This window comes from Camelus ferus, chromosome 18 (assembly GCF_009834535.1).
Source record: "Camelus ferus isolate YT-003-E chromosome 18, BCGSAC_Cfer_1.0, whole genome shotgun sequence".
In the NCBI taxonomy this organism is placed as follows: domain Eukaryota; kingdom Metazoa; phylum Chordata; class Mammalia; order Artiodactyla; family Camelidae; genus Camelus; species Camelus ferus.
This window is the reverse complement of record NC_045713.1, coordinates 21,859,365-21,877,326: the sequence shown is the minus strand read 5'-3', so window position 1 is coordinate 21,877,326 and position 17,962 is coordinate 21,859,365. Positions and strand designations below refer to the sequence as shown.

Here is a 17,962-nt window from a genome sequence, read left to right as displayed (position 1 = left end):
CCTGAGGGCTGCCGGGTTTCTTTCAGGCCTGCCTGTGTTCCTGGAGGGCCAGGAAGCAGCTCTCCTCAGCCTGTCCCTGCCTGTGCAGTACTGCAGCCCTCAGCCACTGGGACCACCTGTTGCTTGTTGTCCCTGGGGCCAGAACTTGGGACATTGAGCTCTCTTTAGTGGCCTGGGCAGGACCTGATTGCCAAGTTCACACTGCTCCCTGCGAGGGTGCTGGGCTGGAAGGACCATACCCCAAGACTCACCAGAGCTGCAAGAACCTGGGTCTTGGAGTTGGCACCCTCAGTGGGAGAGCCATCTGCTTAAAGGGTGTGCAGGGCTTAGCTCAGGGACATGACAGATGCCCTAGAGACCAGCAGGGCTGCTGTTGGGGCAATTCCTCTAAAAGTGGCCCCCACTCTCGGGAACCACTGCCTCTGGCTGTGGCTCCACAGGGGTGTCCTGGGCCTCAAGCCCTTATGCCTGGGGACACCATATAGGACAGGGGACTGATGGTGTCCTCCACAGCTGGGGCATCTCTTGGTCTCATTGGGACCAGACAGGGTCACAGGACATTTTTCCATCCAGTCTCAGAGCAGACACTTCCTGGGGCCCCAGCCCCCTGGATAGGGCACATTATGGCCGTGGCTGCATTTGATGTCCCCACCTACCCCCATCCCTGGGAGGGGCTCCATGGTGCAGGGGCCTGAAGTGGGCAGGGGAAGACCTTTGGGTCCTGTAGTTCCTTAAGCTCTCCTGTGACATGCTGTTTTCAGGGTGCTTTTAGGTGCCTATGATTGCTGTCAGGACTCACCCACGGGGCCATGGACACTGAGAATCACAAGTCAGACCAAGTAGATACCCTCGGCCACATTTCCAGTGTTCACAGCTGTGTGACTGGTCAGCATACACAGGCCATTTCCTCCCTGCCCACTTCTCTGGGACCTCACTTTTTTGGCACCTATTAATCAGTTGAGGAAGGGCCTAGACCAGAAGTTGGGCACCGGGGTTTCAGCAGGGAACTGGGGAGGGGTGCTCACTAAATGCAAAGTCCTGCCATGCATCAGCCTGTCCCAACTCCGTCAGTAACTGGTCAGAGAAAGGCCAGGCTGCACCCATCAGGCATCTTTCTGCTGCAGAGGGTTAACCCCCCCTCAGAAAGGGCTTAGATTTGATCCCAGAACTTGCTGGCAGGGTATGACCTTCAGAAGCGGCATGGAGGAGGTTGTGGAATCACTCCTGGGAAGGGAACAAAACCCCATTGTTGCTAGGTGGGATGCAGAGCCCCTGCACCTCTTCCTGGACAGTGACTTCCAGGCGGCGGGCCAGCCTAGGCCTGCTTTGGGAAAGATCCTGGCCCGGGGGTGGGGTAGGGGAGCCCGAGGGGTTGTCCAGCCCTGCCCCCTCCTACAGGGCAGCTTTGATCCCTGGGCCTTTCCATCCCTGAGCCCAGGGCCTGGAGGAAGGAGGGGCTCCGGTTACAGGGTTCCCCCTCCCTCTCCAGCCAGAGCCAGCCCTTCTCCGCCCCTTGGTGACCCTTGTGGCCAGTGTCTCTGTGATTCTGGGTGCTGGCCCCTCCCCAGCCTTCCTCGCCTCTCCCCGCCCCCTGCCCTGAGCTGACCAGAGGGGCCAGGCGGGGGAGGGGCCAGTGCCACATGCACAGACTCAGCTCGGAGAGACCCGGACCCACCCAGCCCCTGGGACAGCGTCTACCGTGAGCTCCGACCTTGCTGGAGAGAGGGGAGCCCAGGGTCAGAGGGCAGGGGTGCCGACCACAGGTGTGGGAGGGTGGATGCCTGTAGGGAGTGGGGCTCGGCAGGCCCTGAGGAGGAGCTAGTGGCCACACACCCCCACCCCTGGTCCCACAGTCCCCATGCCTGCCTCGAGGCCGCTCCTGCCGCTGCTCCTCCTGGTTGGGCTGACTTCAGGGGCCAACCTGCCGCCAGGGCCCGGGAGCCATCCGGGTGTGTGCCCCAACCAGCTCAGCCCCAACCTCTGGGTGGACGCCCAGAGCACCTGTGAGCGTGAGTGCATCAGGGATCAGGTGAGCAGTGGGCACATCCCTGCTGGCCCGGTTGGGGGGTGGGCAGACTGTAGGGGCCCAGAGTGTCTGGAGGTTCTGGCCAGCCTGGGGGAAGCCCAGACCTCACCCCTGCCCCAGGCCTTGCCTGCAGAGGGGACCCTGGCAGCACTCAACCCTGGGAGTTCACTCCCTCCTTGGGCTCCCCACTGTTCTGCTAGTTTCACACTATGCTCTGTATGATGATCCCAGGGGAAAGACACCCCTAGTCTTTGCCTTCGTGTGTTTGAAGATTGGGGGCCCCCTCCTTACTCCCCAGACTTGCACACCCCCACCATGCACCACTGAAGTGGCCTTAAACACATTTTATGTCCTCTTCAGCCTCAGTGTCCACATCTGTGTGACAGGAATAATAAAAAAAAATCTGCTTTGGGGACCAAAGGATTCAATGAGGTTCAATGAGATGACATGGGTGATGGGCATACCAGGGAGCTGTAGTTCATTGTACAACATGATATGCAAACTTCTGCAAACCTGCTCAGCTCCCAGAGGGGAAACAGAGATTCAGGGAGAGGCAGCAGGAGATGCACCCCTGACCGTGCTGGGGGTATTAGGGTGTCCACTGAGCTGTCCCCCACCCCCTAGGACTGTTCAGCCACCGAGAAGTGCTGCACCAACGTGTGTGGGCTGCAGAGCTGTGTGGCGGCCCGCTTCCCCAACAGTGGCCTGGAGGTGGCACCCGTGCAGGCGGCCTCCTGTGAAGGTTTTGTGTGCCCGCAGCAGGGCTCCGACTGTGACATCTGGGATGGACAGCCCGTGTGCCGCTGCCGTGACCGCTGTGAGAAGGAGCCCAGCTTCACCTGCGCCTCGGACGGCCTCACCTACTACAACCGCTGTTACATGGATGCTGAGGCCTGCCTGCGAGGCCTCCGCCTGCATGTCGTGCCCTGCAAGCATGTCCTCAGCTGGCCACCCAGCAGCCCAGGGCCCCCGGAGACCACCGCCCGCCCGACGCCTGGGGATGCCCTGGTGCCGCCTGCCCTCTACAGCAGCCCCTCCCCACAGGCAGTGTATGTGGGGGGCACAGCCAGCCTCCACTGTGATGTCAGTGGCCACCCGCCACCTGCCGTGACCTGGGAGAAGCAGAGTGACCAGCGGGAGAACCTGATCATGCGGCCAGACCAGATGTATGGCAATGTGGTGGTCACCAGCATTGGGCAGCTGGTGCTTTACAACGCTCGGCTCGAGGATGCCGGCCTCTACACGTGCACCGCACGAAATGCTGCTGGCCTGCTGCGGGCTGACTTCCCGCTCTCCGTGGTCCAGCGAGAGCTGGCCAGGGATGGGGCCCCTGCCGCCCCGGCTGAGTGCCTTCCCAGCACGCAGACCTGTGTTGGCCCCGACTCTGGCCTAGTCCTTTGGCACTTTGACCCACAGCGGGGTGGCTGCATGACCTTTCTGGTTGGCAGCTGTGTAGGGAGTGCCCAGGGCTTTGAGACCTATGAGGCGTGCCAACAGGCCTGTGCTCACGGCCCCAGGGATGCCTGCGTGCTGCCTGCCGTGCAGGGCCCCTGCCAGGGCTGGGAGCCACGCTGGGCCTACAGTCCGCTGCTGCAGCAGTGCCACCCCTTCGTGTACAGCGGCTGCGAGGGCAACGGCAACAACTTTGAGAGCCGTGAGAGCTGCGAGGATGCCTGCCCTGTGCCGCGCACACCACCCTGCCAGGCCTGCCGGCTCCGGAGCAAGCTGGCACTCAGCCTGTGCCGCAGCGACTTCGCCATCGTGGGCCGGCTGACCGAGGTGCTGGAGGAGCCCGAGGCAGGCAGTGGCGGCATCGCTCGTGTGGCCCTGGACGATGTGCTTAAGGATGACAAGATGGGCCTCAGGTTCTTGGGCACCAAGTACCTGGAGGTGACGCTGAGTGGCATGGACCGGGCCTGCCCCTGCCCCAACGTGACAGTGGGCGACAGCCCACTGGTCATCATGGGCGAGGTACGAGACGGCGTGGCCATGCTGGACGCAGGCAGCTACGTCCGTGCTGCCAGTGAAAAGCGAGTCAAGAAGATCTCAGAGCTGCTAGAGAGGAAGGCCTGTGAGCTGCTCAACCGCTTCCAGGACTAGCCAATCCACCTACCCAACCCCACACCCACCCATCCCACCTCTGGCAGCTGAATAAAAGTCCTGGACCGCAAGGCCTGACCCTTCCCCACCTGGCCTGCTTCAGCAGGGATCCTGCCACCACATGGGACTTTGGCTCCAGTCTGAGGTCACCAAGGAGCACCAGCCTCCTTCTGGGGAGCCTCCTGTGTCCCTGCAGAAGCACAAGTGAGGACCAGCCACTGAGGTGGTGCCACCTCCCATGGTAGAAGGCCAGGCATCCAGTTCAGTGTTGTCTCAACGATCCCTGGGTCCTCCCTCCCTCTCTCCCTCCCCTCACTGTCCGAGTGGAGCAACAGAGTCCAGGATGCCCCCAAGCCCTGACCTACAGGCCAAAGCCCTCCTGCCCACAGTATGGAACCCTTGGAGAGACAGCCTGCCTACCCATCATCCTCCATACCAGCAGTGGGGCAGCAGGAAACACTTTTATTTCCAGGCTCTCAGCAGCCTTGTGGCCCCTGGTCAAGAACTCCTAGCCTGGGCAGAGCCAGTCCCCATAGTGTGGCCCAGGGAAGCAGGTGCTGGTAGTCTGGGTTTATCCCAGGGACATAGGCATACTGGAGGAGGGGGTTACTCTTTCCGGAAAATTAGGCACTTGTTGTTGGCTGGCATGTCCACCTATAGGAGACACTTTGGCTGGAGAAGCTGCCTCTGGTCCCCAGGGAGGCTGCACCTGACCACAGTCCTCTCCACCTACCATCCTCTCCAGGAGCAGGCCGCTAGCCTGGCCCAGGTCTTCCAAAAGGGCTGTGTCCCGCAGCCCCCACTCTGGATTTCTGCAGGAGAGAAGGAGGTGGAGTCGTGGCCTGGGGGTCGCTCAGCCCACCTGCCCCCCGAGCCAAGCCCCCTACCCACCCAGCTCTGACCTGCATCTGAGGGTCAGGTCAAAGTCCACGTTACTCTGAGGAGAAATCTTCCCATTGATGGCATAGGGCTGTGGAGATGGGGTACACAACTCTGCCTGCCGCCCACTGCCCCAGGGTCAGCCATCCCGTCATCCACTGGGCAGACTTGCAAGCTGGCACCGACAGGATGGAAAGGACACACCCCTCCCTGCCCTCCAGAGGCGGGATAGCTGAGGACCAGCTACTGAGCCAAGGGGGTGCAGGGAGACTGGCAGGTGGGGTGGGATGGGGGAGGGTATTGGAGAGAGGCAGGCCTGGGTGTGTTACAGTGATGACAGGTAGCTGGGGAAAAGAGAGAATAAGGGAGTCCAGAAAGGCAAGAACAGCCAAGGATGGCTAGGGTGGTCCTGCCAGGGCAAGCCCCACTCTGGCAGGGGCACTCACCCCATAGGTGATGAGCAGCGCCTTGGGTTTGAGCAGGTGTCCTGCTGCTCTGAAAAGCCCCTGTGGAGAGGGGAGGCAAGACAGCAGTGAGGAACTTTCCTCAGACCACTAAAAGAGCCCTGGGCCCCGTGCTGGAGGCTCAGCCTGACTTCCCCGGCCTGAGTGCCCCATCTCTCATATGGGGCAAACCTGGCACCCCACTCCCTCCCAGTGCAGGGGGAGGAATGCGCATGGAGCAGGTGGGTGGCCCCTGGGTAGCTCACCCACACTCCCACACACCTCAGTGCATCTCAGGGGGCTGATGTGGATCATGTTGATGCAGAGTAGCAGGTCCAGGGATTGCGGCAGAATCCCGCCCCACTGCTCCCAATCCCAGGTCACGTCCAGGTACAGAGGGGCTTTCACGTTGGGCAGCTCATGGGCCTGAGTGGTGGCTGCAATGCTGTGGAAAGGCAGGCCGTGGGTGGGGGTGGCCTCTGCAGCCATTTCTGAGCCCCTGCAACCCGGCTTGGTAGAGGCCTAGAAGGGTCACAAAAGCGTATGGAGCCAGGGGCAGCGGGATGGGGCCCGGTCTGCCATTGAACCTGTCCAGGCAGCGCTGGTCCACGTCGGACGGCTGCCACTCGGCGTAGGGGAAGGCCCGCGCGAAGTGGGCCGCGTGCTGGCCGGAGCCCGAGGCCACCTCGAGTACGCGAACGCCGCGCTGGGCCGGGTCCACGTACTGCCGCAGCACGCGCAGGATGGGATCCTTGTTCCGCTCCGCGGCCGCCGCCATCAGCATCGTCGTAGTCTGGTGCCGCGAGACCTGTCGGGAGCTGTGGCCTCGCAGCCGCGTAGCACGAGACCCACCTCACCACGGACTACAATTCCCAGGAGGACGCGCGCCATGCGTTAAAGGGTCCGCAGCCGCTGGAGGCGCTCAGCGAGCGGCTGTCTCCGGCGGCGGACCGGGCGACGAGCTGGGTCACCGGCTTACAGGTGCCTATCGGCTCAGCACCCGGTGTCCGTGGCTGTCCTAGCTTTTTCATCGCGCTTGTTACTCCAAAACTGTGTCGTTCGCATTATCACCTGAATAGATGCTTCCCGCTTGTCTGGCTTTTTTTCGTTGATGAAATCTCTTAGGTCAGAGAGTTTTTTGAGATGGTGGGAAAAAAACCTCAAAAACTCAAAAGCCTAACTGTATAGCACAAGGAAATATATATAAGATCTTGTGGTAGCTCACAGCGAAAAAATATGTGACAATGAATATATGTATGTTCATGTATGACTGAAAAATTGTTATTTTCACTGGAATTTAACACAACATTGTAAAATGACTATACACTGGAATTTAACACAACATTGTAAAATGACTATAACTCAATAAAGGGATGTTTAAAAAAAAATAGACTGATATAAAAAAGTCAAAAGTCTACTGCGCCGCCCGGGAATCGAACCCGGGTCGCAAGAATGGGAATCTTGCATGATACCACTACACCAGCGGCGCTACTTGCTGAGCGTTGGCCCGCGAGACTTAGGGTTTCGTGACGCAAGTTCCCCACACCACTCTCACACCACACAGAAAGACCAGAACGCGTGCGCCGCCGCCGCGCCAACAACAGGGATAGGAGCGCCGCGCTTGGAGAAGGACGCGACAGTGGGGGTCTCGCGGTGCGCTTGGGCGCCCTGCTCTCGAGAGGGAGGAGCGGGAATGAGGGACGCGGGCTTGTGGGCAGCCTGGATTCGGGTTGCACCTTGGAATCTGTGGCAACCGCCGCATTCCAAAAGTGATGGGGCGGGGCCGAAGCAGAGCTCTTCAGGGGAGGACCTTCGTAGGTGGGCGGGGTTGTGTTGTGGGTGGGGCTTCCGGTGGGCGGGATTGTGCTTGGTAAGGCTCCTTGTCGTGGGTGGGGCTCCCGTCGGGGTAGAGCTGTGTGGTGGGTGGGGCAGGCCCAGCGTGCAGGAACTGGATACTCAGGGTTTCTCTGTGCACCGAGATAACCAGCGCTAGCCCAGGGTTCACGGGTGTTGTGAAGGGTCGGTGAACCCAGGAATCAAGTCGGAGGCCGATCTGTTGTGTCCAGGGTACTTCTCTGGTTGTCTTCTTGGGGTCCATGTCTCAGAAGGGGCCCTGTTAGCAGGCTAAAGGCGTTGCTCCTCAGTCAACACTAGCTTATCTCCTTAGCTGGACAACTTTTCTCGCTTGAGACTCCCATACTCGACTTCGCTCTGGCAAGGGCTCTGAGGATGGCACTGACTGGAACTTTAGCCGGGGGTTGCTGTCGAGGGGACAAGGGCCCAGAGTCTGACTGTGGTCAGACAGAGGACAACTTTGCAGCTTCTGGACAGGAAATGGTATAGGGTTGGCTGGTCTGGACACACCCCCTGGGAAGTTTCCACTCAGTGGGCCAGCTTGCCCACCTCCATCCCGCCCCGGTGGCACTCTGCTCTACAACCACCCTGTTTTCTTCAGCAGACTTTCTCGTTTCACGGCCCTGAGCTTTCATTACCTGACTCACGTTTTGCCTCACCTCCTCCTAGTTTGTTGGCTGAGCCATTTCTGTGTCTCCAGGTGGAGAAGTGTTCCTCAATGCAAATCCCTGCCCCTGCCCCCATCTGTGAAGATCAGTGGTTACCTGAGTCCTCACCACCCAGGCCCCTTGGCCCACCTTGCCCACTCAAGAGGCACCAGGCTTCCTGGTGGCTTCACATGGCATTCCTGGGCACAGGCCACTCTGTGCTCTTGTCATGTAATAAGAAATACATATTTGGTCTTCATCCTGGTTCCTGGCACAGAGCTTCTAAAACCCTGGAGATTTCCAGGGGTGAGAGGAGCATCTTTTATTCGTAACAAGCCCCTTTCAACCTTACTTGGGTATGTATCAATGAGGTGACTTTTGGGAAATGGGAGCTGGTTGCTAAGGAACCCTGTGATTAGAGGGTTAGAACTTTCTGCCCCACTCCAGACTTCTGACTCCTAAGAGTGGGTGGGGCTGGAGACTGAACAAATCACCAGTGGTCGATGATTTAATCAGTCATGCCTGTGTCCTGGAGACTCCATACAAACCCAAAATGAAAGGGTTCAGGGAGCTTCCATCTGTAAACTCATGGTGGTGCAGAGAGGGTGGCTCCCCAGGAAGGCATGGAGGATCTGCACCCCTTCCCACCCCTTTCCTGGGCATCTCTTCCATCTAGTTCTTCCTGAGTCATGTCCTTTATGATAAACCAGTAAACAGAAGCAAAGTGTTTCCATGAGTTCTGTGAGCTGTTCTGGCAACACGAGGAGGATTACAAAACTCGTTTTACAGCTGGTGGGTCAGAAACACAGGTAACAGTCTGGACTTGTTGCTAGCATCTGAAGTAAGGCCTGTCTTGCGAGACAGACACCTTAAACTGTAGGGTCTGCACTGATGCTGGGCAGTCTATGCCAGGATTGAGTTAAATCATAAGACACCCAGTTGGTGTGCAAAGGGATCTGGAGAATTGCTTACTGAGAAAACCCCACACATTTGGTATCTGAAGTGTTGTGAGTACACCTGTGTTCTGTAAGAGGAAAGGAGACTGAGACAGATCCATTTCCGAGCTTCCCCATGTTGGATGGTGCTGCTTTCAGAATTGCCCAAATGACCAGCAACATCTTCTGTTTAACAGCCTTTGACCTCAGGTTGATATATGCCTGCCATTCATTACTCTGGATTGGCTGCTGTGTGAACTGACACCTGCCTTCAGCACTCACCAAGCTCTGCGCCTGGGACCAAAGGAACTGGACACAACTGAGCAGTGGCCTTTGCTGTGAATATGTGTCAGCACACACTTTCAGGAAAGCCAAGGATGCAAGGATGTATGTCAGACTCTGGGAGGATCCAAGACCCCCAGGGGATGCTAAATATTGGACCCCTGGAAGCATCCACACCTTGGCCTGTGCTGTATGATACCCCCTGGGGTTGTGTCTTCTGGGGATTATTGATGGAGCCGGAAATACCTTCTCCTAGTCATGCTCATTGACAAAGGGCTGTGGAGTGAGCCCCTGGGTGCTGCCCCATGATGTCCAGAGCCAACGGCAGGGTCCAGCTTCCCTCTTGAGGTCCAGGCCTGTGTGCCCACTGAACCCCCTCCCCACCCCATGTGAGTCTGAACTTCTTCCCAAGCCCTCCAGTACTAGATCCTGGGCGAGTCACCACCTCCCGTTCCCTCCACTTCCGTTCCTATGTTAATTTCCTAGAGCTACTGTAACAAATTACCCTCAAGCTTGGTGGCTTAAAACAAAAATTTATTTTCTTACAGTTCTGGAGGCCAGAAGTCCAAAATAAAGGTGTCAGCTCCCTCCAGTGGCCCTACAGGGAGATCCTTCCTACCACTGCCAGCTTCTGGGGGCTCCAGGAGTTTCTGGGCTTGTGGCCACCTCACTGCAGTCTCTGCCTGTCTTCACCTGGTCTTCTCCTCTGTGTCTCTCTGTGTCCAAACAGCCCTCCTTTCTCTTACAAGGATGATCATCACTGGATTTAGGGCCTATCCTAATCTAGGATGACCCTATTTCAAAATCCTTGTTTTAATTATATCTGCAAAGATCATTACTCTAAATAAGGTCACGTGCTGAGGTTATTATGATAACTGGGGTCTGTGAGGTAAAGGCCTTCCCTTACCATGACAACCATTATTTCTGCTGGGTGAGGGCCCTTCCCTCCTGTCCAACTGCCCCTGACTCTAACTCTTGGATGGGTTCCCAGCCTCTCGGACAACAGGGAATGTTGGTGGCTGCAAAATGCTGTCTCTACCAGGACTTCGCATGCTGACCGCCATGATGGACAGTGTAGTCCAGGTAAAGCCAGGCTGACCAAGATTCCGACCCTACCAGGAGATCCCAGCTGAACTCATGGCAGCTGGCCCATTCGGACCCTGACCCCTTGGGGGCGCTCTCCCCAGGCCAAGGCAGATCTGGTGCTCAATTGGGTCCTGGGAGCAGTGAGGCTGGGAAGGCCCCTCACAGGGAGATCAGCCTCACCCCTCTCCTCCCCTCCAAGTGTCAGGGCTTTGCTGTCTGTCCTCCACAACCTGGGTTTCCTTCACCATGGATAACCCTTGCACTGGCTCAGTGTCTCTTAGGGACCACTGGGTTCTCTCACCTCCCCACCCCAACTGTCCCCCACCTGTCCTGTACCTCCTCCCCTCATGCCTATCAGGACCACTCATGTTTGGCTGCTCTTTCCTGGGAGCTCTTCCAAAGGCTCTGGACCCAACCTTTGACCTTAGACAAGGCCCACTGGCAGGGCTGGGATACTAGGGCCTTGTAGCCTTAGCCACCAGAGGACTTAAGCAAAGGCCAGGCCTGTCCGCCCACCAACAGGCCCTGTCCTTCGCCTTGTCCATGCTGGCCTGAGAAGGGTGCCTGGGAGAGGAGGAGCTCTTAGCTCATATCAGCTTGGGGGAGTGGTACTCCCCCACCCCAGGGCCTGCCAGGAACACGTGCTCTCAGGACACAGGCCCCCCACACCAGACCCCTCACCCTCTGGGGTCTCCTCAGCAATACTGAGTTAGCATTATGCTTGAGGCCACCAGGGAGGCCAGGGCAGCCAGCACAGATAACAGAGGACTGTGCTGGCCTCGACACGGCTGGGGAGAGGGAGAGGGATGGGCACCTCAGGTGGAAAGGCAGGTCAGGGAGAGGCTAGCTTGTTGGGGGCCTGCTCAGGTCTGGACTTCCTGAACATGCTCTCCCCTCTCAGGGTCACAGGCCTAGCCCAGCCTGGCCCCGCAGAGGGGGCAGCTGGGGAAGAGGGGGGCCTTATTCTTCGGCCTTGAGTAGGACAGGACTCAGAGCCAACGGGCTATGAGGAGGGGGGTGCAGATGAGAGGAAGGACAGCTAAGCCACCCCTGGAATGCAGGCTTCCCTGAAGGTGCCCAAGCAGGCTCAGTCACCCCTGCCACCCACACAGGTGCATGGCATAGCCTGGTAGGAACACAGCACAGAGCAGGTAGGGTGAGGGGTTCCTCTTGCTGGTTGCCCCCACCCCCTACCCTGCCAGGAGCCACCCCTCGCTCCTCTCCATGTACTGTGCTTGTTTGGACACTACACAAGCAAGGCCTGCTCTGAAGATGCGGTGTTGGGGAAGCTGGGCTAGTTTGCTCCAAGCCTCACTGGGCTGTGGCTCCCAGGTGGAGACAGAGCCCAGGCGCTGGTGCTGGTCCAACAGTCTCCTCAGATACCTGTGGGAGCAGCGCAGGAGCCCGGGGCACAAAGTTGTCTCCACTAGCCTCAGAGGCAGATGCCACAACCCCTGGATAACTCTGGGCAGAGTTTTTTCTTTTTGGCATTAGGGACTGAACTCAACTACAGGGAGGATGGGTGCCTCCCGCAAAACCCACAAGGCCCTCAGGCTCACAAATCCAAGTGTGCTGTGGCTCCCCCCACCTCCAAACCCAGGCTGCTGTGACTCCCCCTCCACTCCAGCCTGGGGCAGCCAGGGAGCTGGGAAGAAGGGGCACACCTCCATCTAATTCTCAAGAAGGAACCCTGTGGGTACAGCCTGCCTGAAGGGGCTACCTGGCAGATTAGGGCTCAATGGCCCAGCCTCCCCTCCTCCCTGGGCCTCCCAGTTCCCTGGGGTCATGGTCGCCCAGCTCCCTGGGGGTCATGGTCGATGGGCATCACAGACAATGGTCTTGAGGCACTGTCACTGCAGTAGGTGACGGATCCTATGGCCTGGGGGTTGGGAGGAATAAGTGCTCTTTCTCCCCTGTGGGATGACATAAGCAAGCTGGGTCTCCTCATCCACCTTCTCCAACCACAGGATCCAGCCCCTGTGCTGCGCCTGGACTGGTAAGGGGCCCCCTGCCTCCCTGGGGTTGGGGGAGCACATCAGCATGCAACGCTGAAATGCAGCAGAATGCAGTAACTGCTCCTGTCCCACAGGGTGACAAGGAGATTCCCAGAGTCTCACATCTCTGCCCAAACCCAGGGAGCTAAACTGCCTTTTTCTCATCTCTGACTCCCTAAGTCCCATAAGAGTGAACCCTCACACTGGCCCAGGCACCTTGGCGGAGGATTTCAGAGGTGCGTGGAAACACCCTTGCTTCTAGGGTCCGCAAAGAGCACCCCCAGCTTCTGTCAACGCCTCGGCTCCTTTGACATCACTGCCGACCCCAGGATGGCCTGGGCTGGAGGAGCCTCGCCACGTCTGGGTTCCCCCTGGCTCGCCTAGCCTCCGGTGGCCAACAGGCGGCTCGGGCCTTAGGGAACTTCCTCGGCCTTGGCCTTGAGCCCGAGGGGCGGGCGCTGCTTGCAGCCGCCCCGCCCCAGCCTCGGGCCGCGCCGCGGGTCCAGCCACCTTCCCAAAGGCCCAAGCGCCACTCTTGCTGCGTGCCTCGGCGCGGGCCCTTTAAGGTCCGGGGGTGTGTGACGGGCCCGCCCCCTCCCCGAGACTCCGGCCTCCCGTTAAAGGGGCCGCGCCCTCGGCGCCCGCCAAGTGCCAGCCGGGCGGAGGGCGCGGAATCTGGCCGCGGGCCGGCGGGCGGGGAGGGTGAGGGCGAGGGCGCGCTACGGCCCCTCCACACCATGTACACCATCACCAAGGGACCCAGCAAGCTGGTCGCGCAGCGCCGCACAGGTGCGCAGAGGGGCCGGCAGGGCAGGGAGGGCCAGCCGGGGTCCGCACGCGGTCCCCTCCCCCGGCGCGGCGGCGGCTGAAGCGCCTTCCCGGTGCCCGCAGGTCCCACGCAGCAGCAGGTGGAGAGCAGACTCGGAGAGCTCCTGAAATGCCGGCATCCCGCGCCGTCGACCCCGCAGCCCCCACGGGCGCAGCCGCCGGGACCCTGGCCCCTGTCGAGGTGAGACGCCTGACCCCGGCTGGAGACCGGCCCTCCCCTCCCCTCCCTTCCCTCTCCGGCCGCCGTGGGGCCTGGAGGGTGACCTTGGGGAAAGGTTAGCCACATGCTTCGGGCAGGCACGGAGGGGGCGGGGCGCGCCGACCCCGCACGCGTGTGCAGCTTAGCCTCCCCACCTTCGCGCTTCCGCCTCACCTGGCGCCTTGCTGGGTCGGAGGGGCCTGGGCCGGATACCCCTCCGAGCCCTGTGGTACCCCGAGGACCCTGAGACGAGAGAAAGCCGACTGGCTCGGAGGGGCTCCAGGCGGCTGAGTCAGGTGCCCTGACCGACCTTGGGCTGCGAGGGCCAAGGTTTGAGATGAGCTGCCGGGGATTCGCCCTGGAGGGCGGTAACAAGGTGGCCCAGGAACTGGCTCTGGCCCTGGCCCACAGGAAGCCTACCTCTGCCCGCAGCGGGAGGCTGCCAACCCTGCGCTTGCAGAGCAGCTGGGGGAGAACTGCACGTGGTTCCCTCTGGCCCTGCCAGGCCACTGCTCTCCTGCCCTTCACCCCAAACACCCTGGCTGGGTGCAGAGACCCCCCCGCAGATGCTCAGGGGTTGCTGGAGTTGTGGGTTTTCTACCTTTTCTGACCAATTTTGCTGTAGGAATCTCAGTCCAACCACTTAGGCCTCCAAGTGACTGTGACCTGGAGGTCAGATCCCTCATCCTCCTAGGCTTAACCTTTAACTTTTTGGCTCAGGCCCTGGCCTCTGGTTTCACTTATTCTGTGCAAGTCCTGGGCCCAGGGCTTTGGACCAAGCCCACCCAGGCCTGAGGGCTCCTGCCTCCTGCCTGTGGGTGGTTGGGGGCAGCAGACTTAGGGCCCGTGAGGCAGCGCTGAGGCAGCCTTGGTACAACTTCCCAAGCCGAGGACAGACAGCTTCCAAGGCTGGCCAGGAGGTTAGGGGCGGTGTGCTGTGCCCTTCCCCCTCATTATTTATGCCCCGCTCAAGATGCTACAGGTGGGGGCAGTGTGTTGGGACCCTTCCAGGCTGAGGCCCTTCCCAGGGGCCTCCTGCAGGGAGCATGTTGACACTTTGAGGCTGGTCCTAGGGAAGAAAAGTTTCTAGGCCAGCCACAGGTGCCTCCTGGGAAGGGAGGTGAGTGGGACTTTGGGAGATACTACCCAGGACCGGGGCTGTACTGTGACACTGCCCTGTGACATCAGACTTGGTCCTCACAGCCACCCTACCTCCCAGAGGAGGGAACAAGGCATAGGCGTGTAGCCACCCTGCTCACCCAGTCAGGGAGCCTCCCACTCTTTTACCTGGAGAAACCCATTGCCTTCTTCTCCACAGCCCCTTTGCTGGGGAATGGGGAAGGCAGGGTGCATCTGTGGCAGGGTCAGGGTGCTGGGGAGAGAGGTGGGAAAAGTTGTGCAGAGCCCTTAAGTTGCTGCAGCCAGCCAGGTCCCAGGGATTGGGGTGCTGGTGTTTGGCCCCACAGCCTGCCACAGTCCTGTGTGGTGCTGTGTCCTGCTAGCTGCAGAGGAGCTATGAGACGGGTCCCCTCTTCCTGCTGAGGTCACACCCCCTTCCCTAAGCTGCCCCCAGCAGGTCCTCCACAAGGGGGAGCCCCAACCCCAACCCCTGAACCTTCTCAGGGGACAACCCTCTAAAATCACTTCACCCAGACTTGCCCTCGAAGAAGGGAGTGCTTGGTGCACCACCAACGCTTAGGTTCCAGTTGGGTGCAGGTCTGGGTGCCACTCAACAGGCCACACGAATCTGTACCTCTGATGAGCTCTCACTCCCAGCGAGAGAAAGATGAACAGAGTCGATATAAACTCTCTGGGAGAAGAAAACCTGGGGCCATGTGACCACCTGATGGTGTGGGGAAAGATGGGCACATGGGCTGGTAGGGAAGGGGGCTTGGAAGCTCTACTGGGTTTTAGGCTTTGGGGTCAGATAAGCATACAGTTAAGTTCTGATACTGCCATCCAGTCACCGCAGGTGACCTTGGAGAGGTCACTTTCCTGTTGAGCCCAGTTCCTGGGAGCCCAGTGGTCTACCTTGGTGGGTAGTGAAGCAAATTAAGTCAGAGAATGCCCCTCTTGGCACTGAGCAGGGACTGGGGTGCTGTGGGATGGAGCTAATAGTGTCCCTGGGAGCTGGCGCAGAACAGGGTGGGAGGTGGTGTTCCTCTGAAGGTGCACATAAGAGCCGTGCCCTTTCCCCTAGAGGGCCCGCAGAGTAGCCTTATGTAACTACCAGCCGGGGTTGGGCATGTGCCTGCCTGCTGGGGCCCCTTCTCAGCCCCCTCCAGGACACCATCTAGGTCCTTATGATTCATAGCTCTTGGCCCTAAGTCTTCCTTTTTTCCCTTTTACGATCTCTGGTCTCCAAATTTTCCTAGAGTTCATGGCCTTGCAGGGATTGGGGGAGCAGGTGAGGGGCCGTCCCAGTTGAGGACAACTCAGGCCTGAGAGGAGCCCTGCCCCTCTACATTCTCTATGGCCACGACCCTGTCAGCCTGGAGCTGGCGGGACCGGTGCCCCTCAAGATGCTCCTCTTTATTTTAGTGCCCCTCTCAACTGAGGAGGAACCCCGAGCGGCGGTGGGGCACCTGAGCCCAGGATGGCGAGCAGGCCGGCGGGACCGCGAGTGCCTGGCGGAGTGGCACGTGCAGCCCAGGACTCCCGGCTCCCACCTCCTGCTGTAGGTGTGGGCCCTGTTCCCTCCATGGCCCTATCCCAAGCTTCATGTGTATAAGGGCTGGGCCAGGTGCCACCAGCCAGGGCAGCCCATCAATGCCCTGGGCCTGGCTGGCTGGGATGGGCCCAGTGGCCACCTAGACATTGAATGCCCACCAGCTTAGCTCCAGCACCCAGGACCATCTCCTCACTCAGCATTCCTGCCCCTGTGAGCAAGAGAATAGCCCCTTGTCTGGGGCCTGCAGGGATGGGCCAGGGTTGCAGTCACACCCTCCCCACTCAGGATGGCCCACTTTGCACTTGATGCTCTTGGGCCAGACCAGAGCTGTCCCTTGGGGCTCTTCCCTGCGGGGCCTGGGGCAGCCAGGAGAGGGAAGGGCAAAGGCCACCAGCTTTTGCTTGGGAGCTTCCTCCCACATTGGGGGTGTCGTGAGATGGAGAGGCTTCTGTTGGGGAGAAGGGACCAAGAACTGTGCTTGGTGGGTGGGGTGGGGCCAAGTGACTCAGGGCAGAACCTGGGCTGCTGGGGTCCTGGCTGGTCCAGGGGAGGTGGGAGGCAAGTGGCCATGGGGGTTCCTGAGAGACACTTGGGAGGCAGCCTATGTGCCTTGAGTCCAGAACTCTGCTGGGGATCTGGGACACAGAGCTCCCCGCACTCCCACCTGCAGTCTTGGGCCTGCCTCAGGGCCGGGGGCTGCAGGTATGAGCCGAGCTGCTGGGGGCACAGGCCTGCAGGGGAAAGGCCTGGGCTACTGTCTGTGCATGTAGCTTCCCTGGGGTTCAGGGAAGTGCCCAGGTTGAGCTTGGCCAAGGGGTGGTGGGTGTGGCCTGAGGCTGCTCCAGGAGCTCTGCCAGGTAGCACCTGGCTTGGAACAGTTGCTGACCGTCTCCTCCCCCTTCCTGCAGTCCAGGGCCGAGGCTCGTGTTCAATCGGGTGAATGGCCGGCGGCCCCCTGCCACATCCCCATCCCTCGAGGGTACCCAGGAGACCTACACACTGGCCCACGAGGAGAACGTCCGGTTTGTGTCCGAAGGTAGTGTTGAGGTCCGAGGTTGTGGCCTGGACTACTGGTCCTCTTCCCACTGTAACCTGACTCGAAGTGGCCAGAGAGCTGGGCTGTTCCTAGGCTGTTGGCCTGTTTCTCTACCCAGCAGGCTGCCCACTCCCAGTTCTGGGCTGGGATCCAGGGTGGCCACCAGGCCCTGGGGCGGGAGACAGGGTGCCAGGGGCCTGGCTCAGACTGACCATCTTCTCCCCACAGCCTGGCAGCAAGTGGAGCAGCAACTGGGTGGTGGCCCAGCCGGTGAGAGTGGGCCAAGGCCTGTGCAGTATGTGGAGAGGACGCCCAATCCCCGGCTGCAGAGTGAGCCCTCCCCCGTCCTCAGGGAGTCCCCTCCACCTCCTCCAACCCTGACCTGGGCTCAGCCAGGCTCTAATCCCAGGGGATCGGGAAGAGGACTAGAGCCTGACCCAATTCTTCCCAGTGTCTGCTACATTTGTGGTCTGGGGGATGTGCCTGTGGTCATCTCAGGAGGGTGGGGCTGGAGGGATGCTGGTGGTCTGGGAGGTGCATCACCACCCAGCCTTTTACTCTCCCACAGACTTCGTGCCCATTGACCTGGATGAGTGGTGGGCACAGCAGTTCCTGGCCAGAATCACCAACTGTTCCTAGTCGCAGCCTCAGAAGGAATGCTGCCTGTGCAGGGCCTGGCCCTGCCCCACGCTGGACCCTCTGCCAGGAGAGGACCATGGTGCCCTGTCTACCCACGGCGGCAGGCCGTGCTTCACTCTGGGCCTGGCCAGGCGCCAGCCACACCTGAAGTGCCAGCATTTGGACTTTTGCACTTGCTGACCCCTTGGCCCAGCTGTTCCAGGCTGCCAGGGACCAGGGGCTGAACCTGACTGACCTCAGTCCTGCTCACTGTGCCCAGGGACCAGCCCGTGGGGCTGGTGGGGAGGAGCTCCAGGCTAATAAAGTTGAGAAACTGCCCTTAGGGAGAAACCTTTACTTGGTA

General features: G+C 60.0%; 3 protein-coding genes and 1 non-coding gene across 7 annotated transcripts; 2 read left to right on the top strand and 2 right to left on the bottom strand.

The window, feature by feature from the left end:
* Positions 1 to 38: 38 nt before the first annotated feature.
* On the top strand, positions 39 to 4,575 carry WFIKKN1 (WAP, follistatin/kazal, immunoglobulin, kunitz and netrin domain containing 1). The gene has a single exon (XM_032460664.1). The coding sequence runs from the start codon at positions 2,906 to 2,908 to the stop codon at positions 4,124 to 4,126; it is 1,221 nt and encodes a 406-aa protein (XP_032316555.1). The 5' UTR covers positions 39 to 2,905; the 3' UTR covers positions 4,127 to 4,575.
* Positions 4,569 to 6,295, bottom strand: METTL26 (methyltransferase like 26). 4 transcript variants are annotated; one of them, XM_006172621.3, is made up of 6 exons: positions 6,036 to 6,250; positions 5,731 to 5,893; positions 5,452 to 5,511; positions 5,029 to 5,096; positions 4,860 to 4,938; positions 4,569 to 4,780 (listed from the first exon to the last, which is right to left on the bottom strand). In XM_006172621.3, exons 1-6 carry the CDS (start codon positions 6,230 to 6,232, stop codon positions 4,733 to 4,735), a joined length of 615 nt encoding a protein of 204 aa, XP_006172683.1. In that variant the 5' UTR covers positions 6,233 to 6,250; the 3' UTR covers positions 4,569 to 4,732. The 4 variants fall into 4 exon arrangements, with proteins under 4 accessions (XP_006172683.1, XP_014422345.1, XP_014422280.1 ...); XM_014566859.2 differs by having other exon boundaries at positions 4,569 to 4,938; positions 6,174 to 6,295; XM_014566794.2 differs by having other exon boundaries at positions 4,569 to 4,938.
* Positions 6,296 to 6,866: 571 nt separating this feature from the next.
* TRNAG-CCC lies at positions 6,867 to 6,937 on the bottom strand. The gene has a single exon. It is a non-coding gene; the product is annotated as a tRNA-Gly (tRNA).
* Positions 6,938 to 12,759: 5,822 nt separating this feature from the next.
* On the top strand, positions 12,760 to 17,937 carry MCRIP2 (MAPK regulated corepressor interacting protein 2). The gene is made up of 5 exons (XM_032460661.1): positions 12,760 to 13,035; positions 13,138 to 13,255; positions 16,853 to 16,980; positions 17,209 to 17,310; positions 17,549 to 17,937. The coding sequence occupies exons 1-5, from the start codon at positions 12,984 to 12,986 to the stop codon at positions 17,617 to 17,619; spliced, it is 471 nt and encodes a 156-aa protein (XP_032316552.1). The 5' UTR covers positions 12,760 to 12,983; the 3' UTR covers positions 17,620 to 17,937.
* Positions 17,938 to 17,962: the final 25 nt, after the last annotated feature.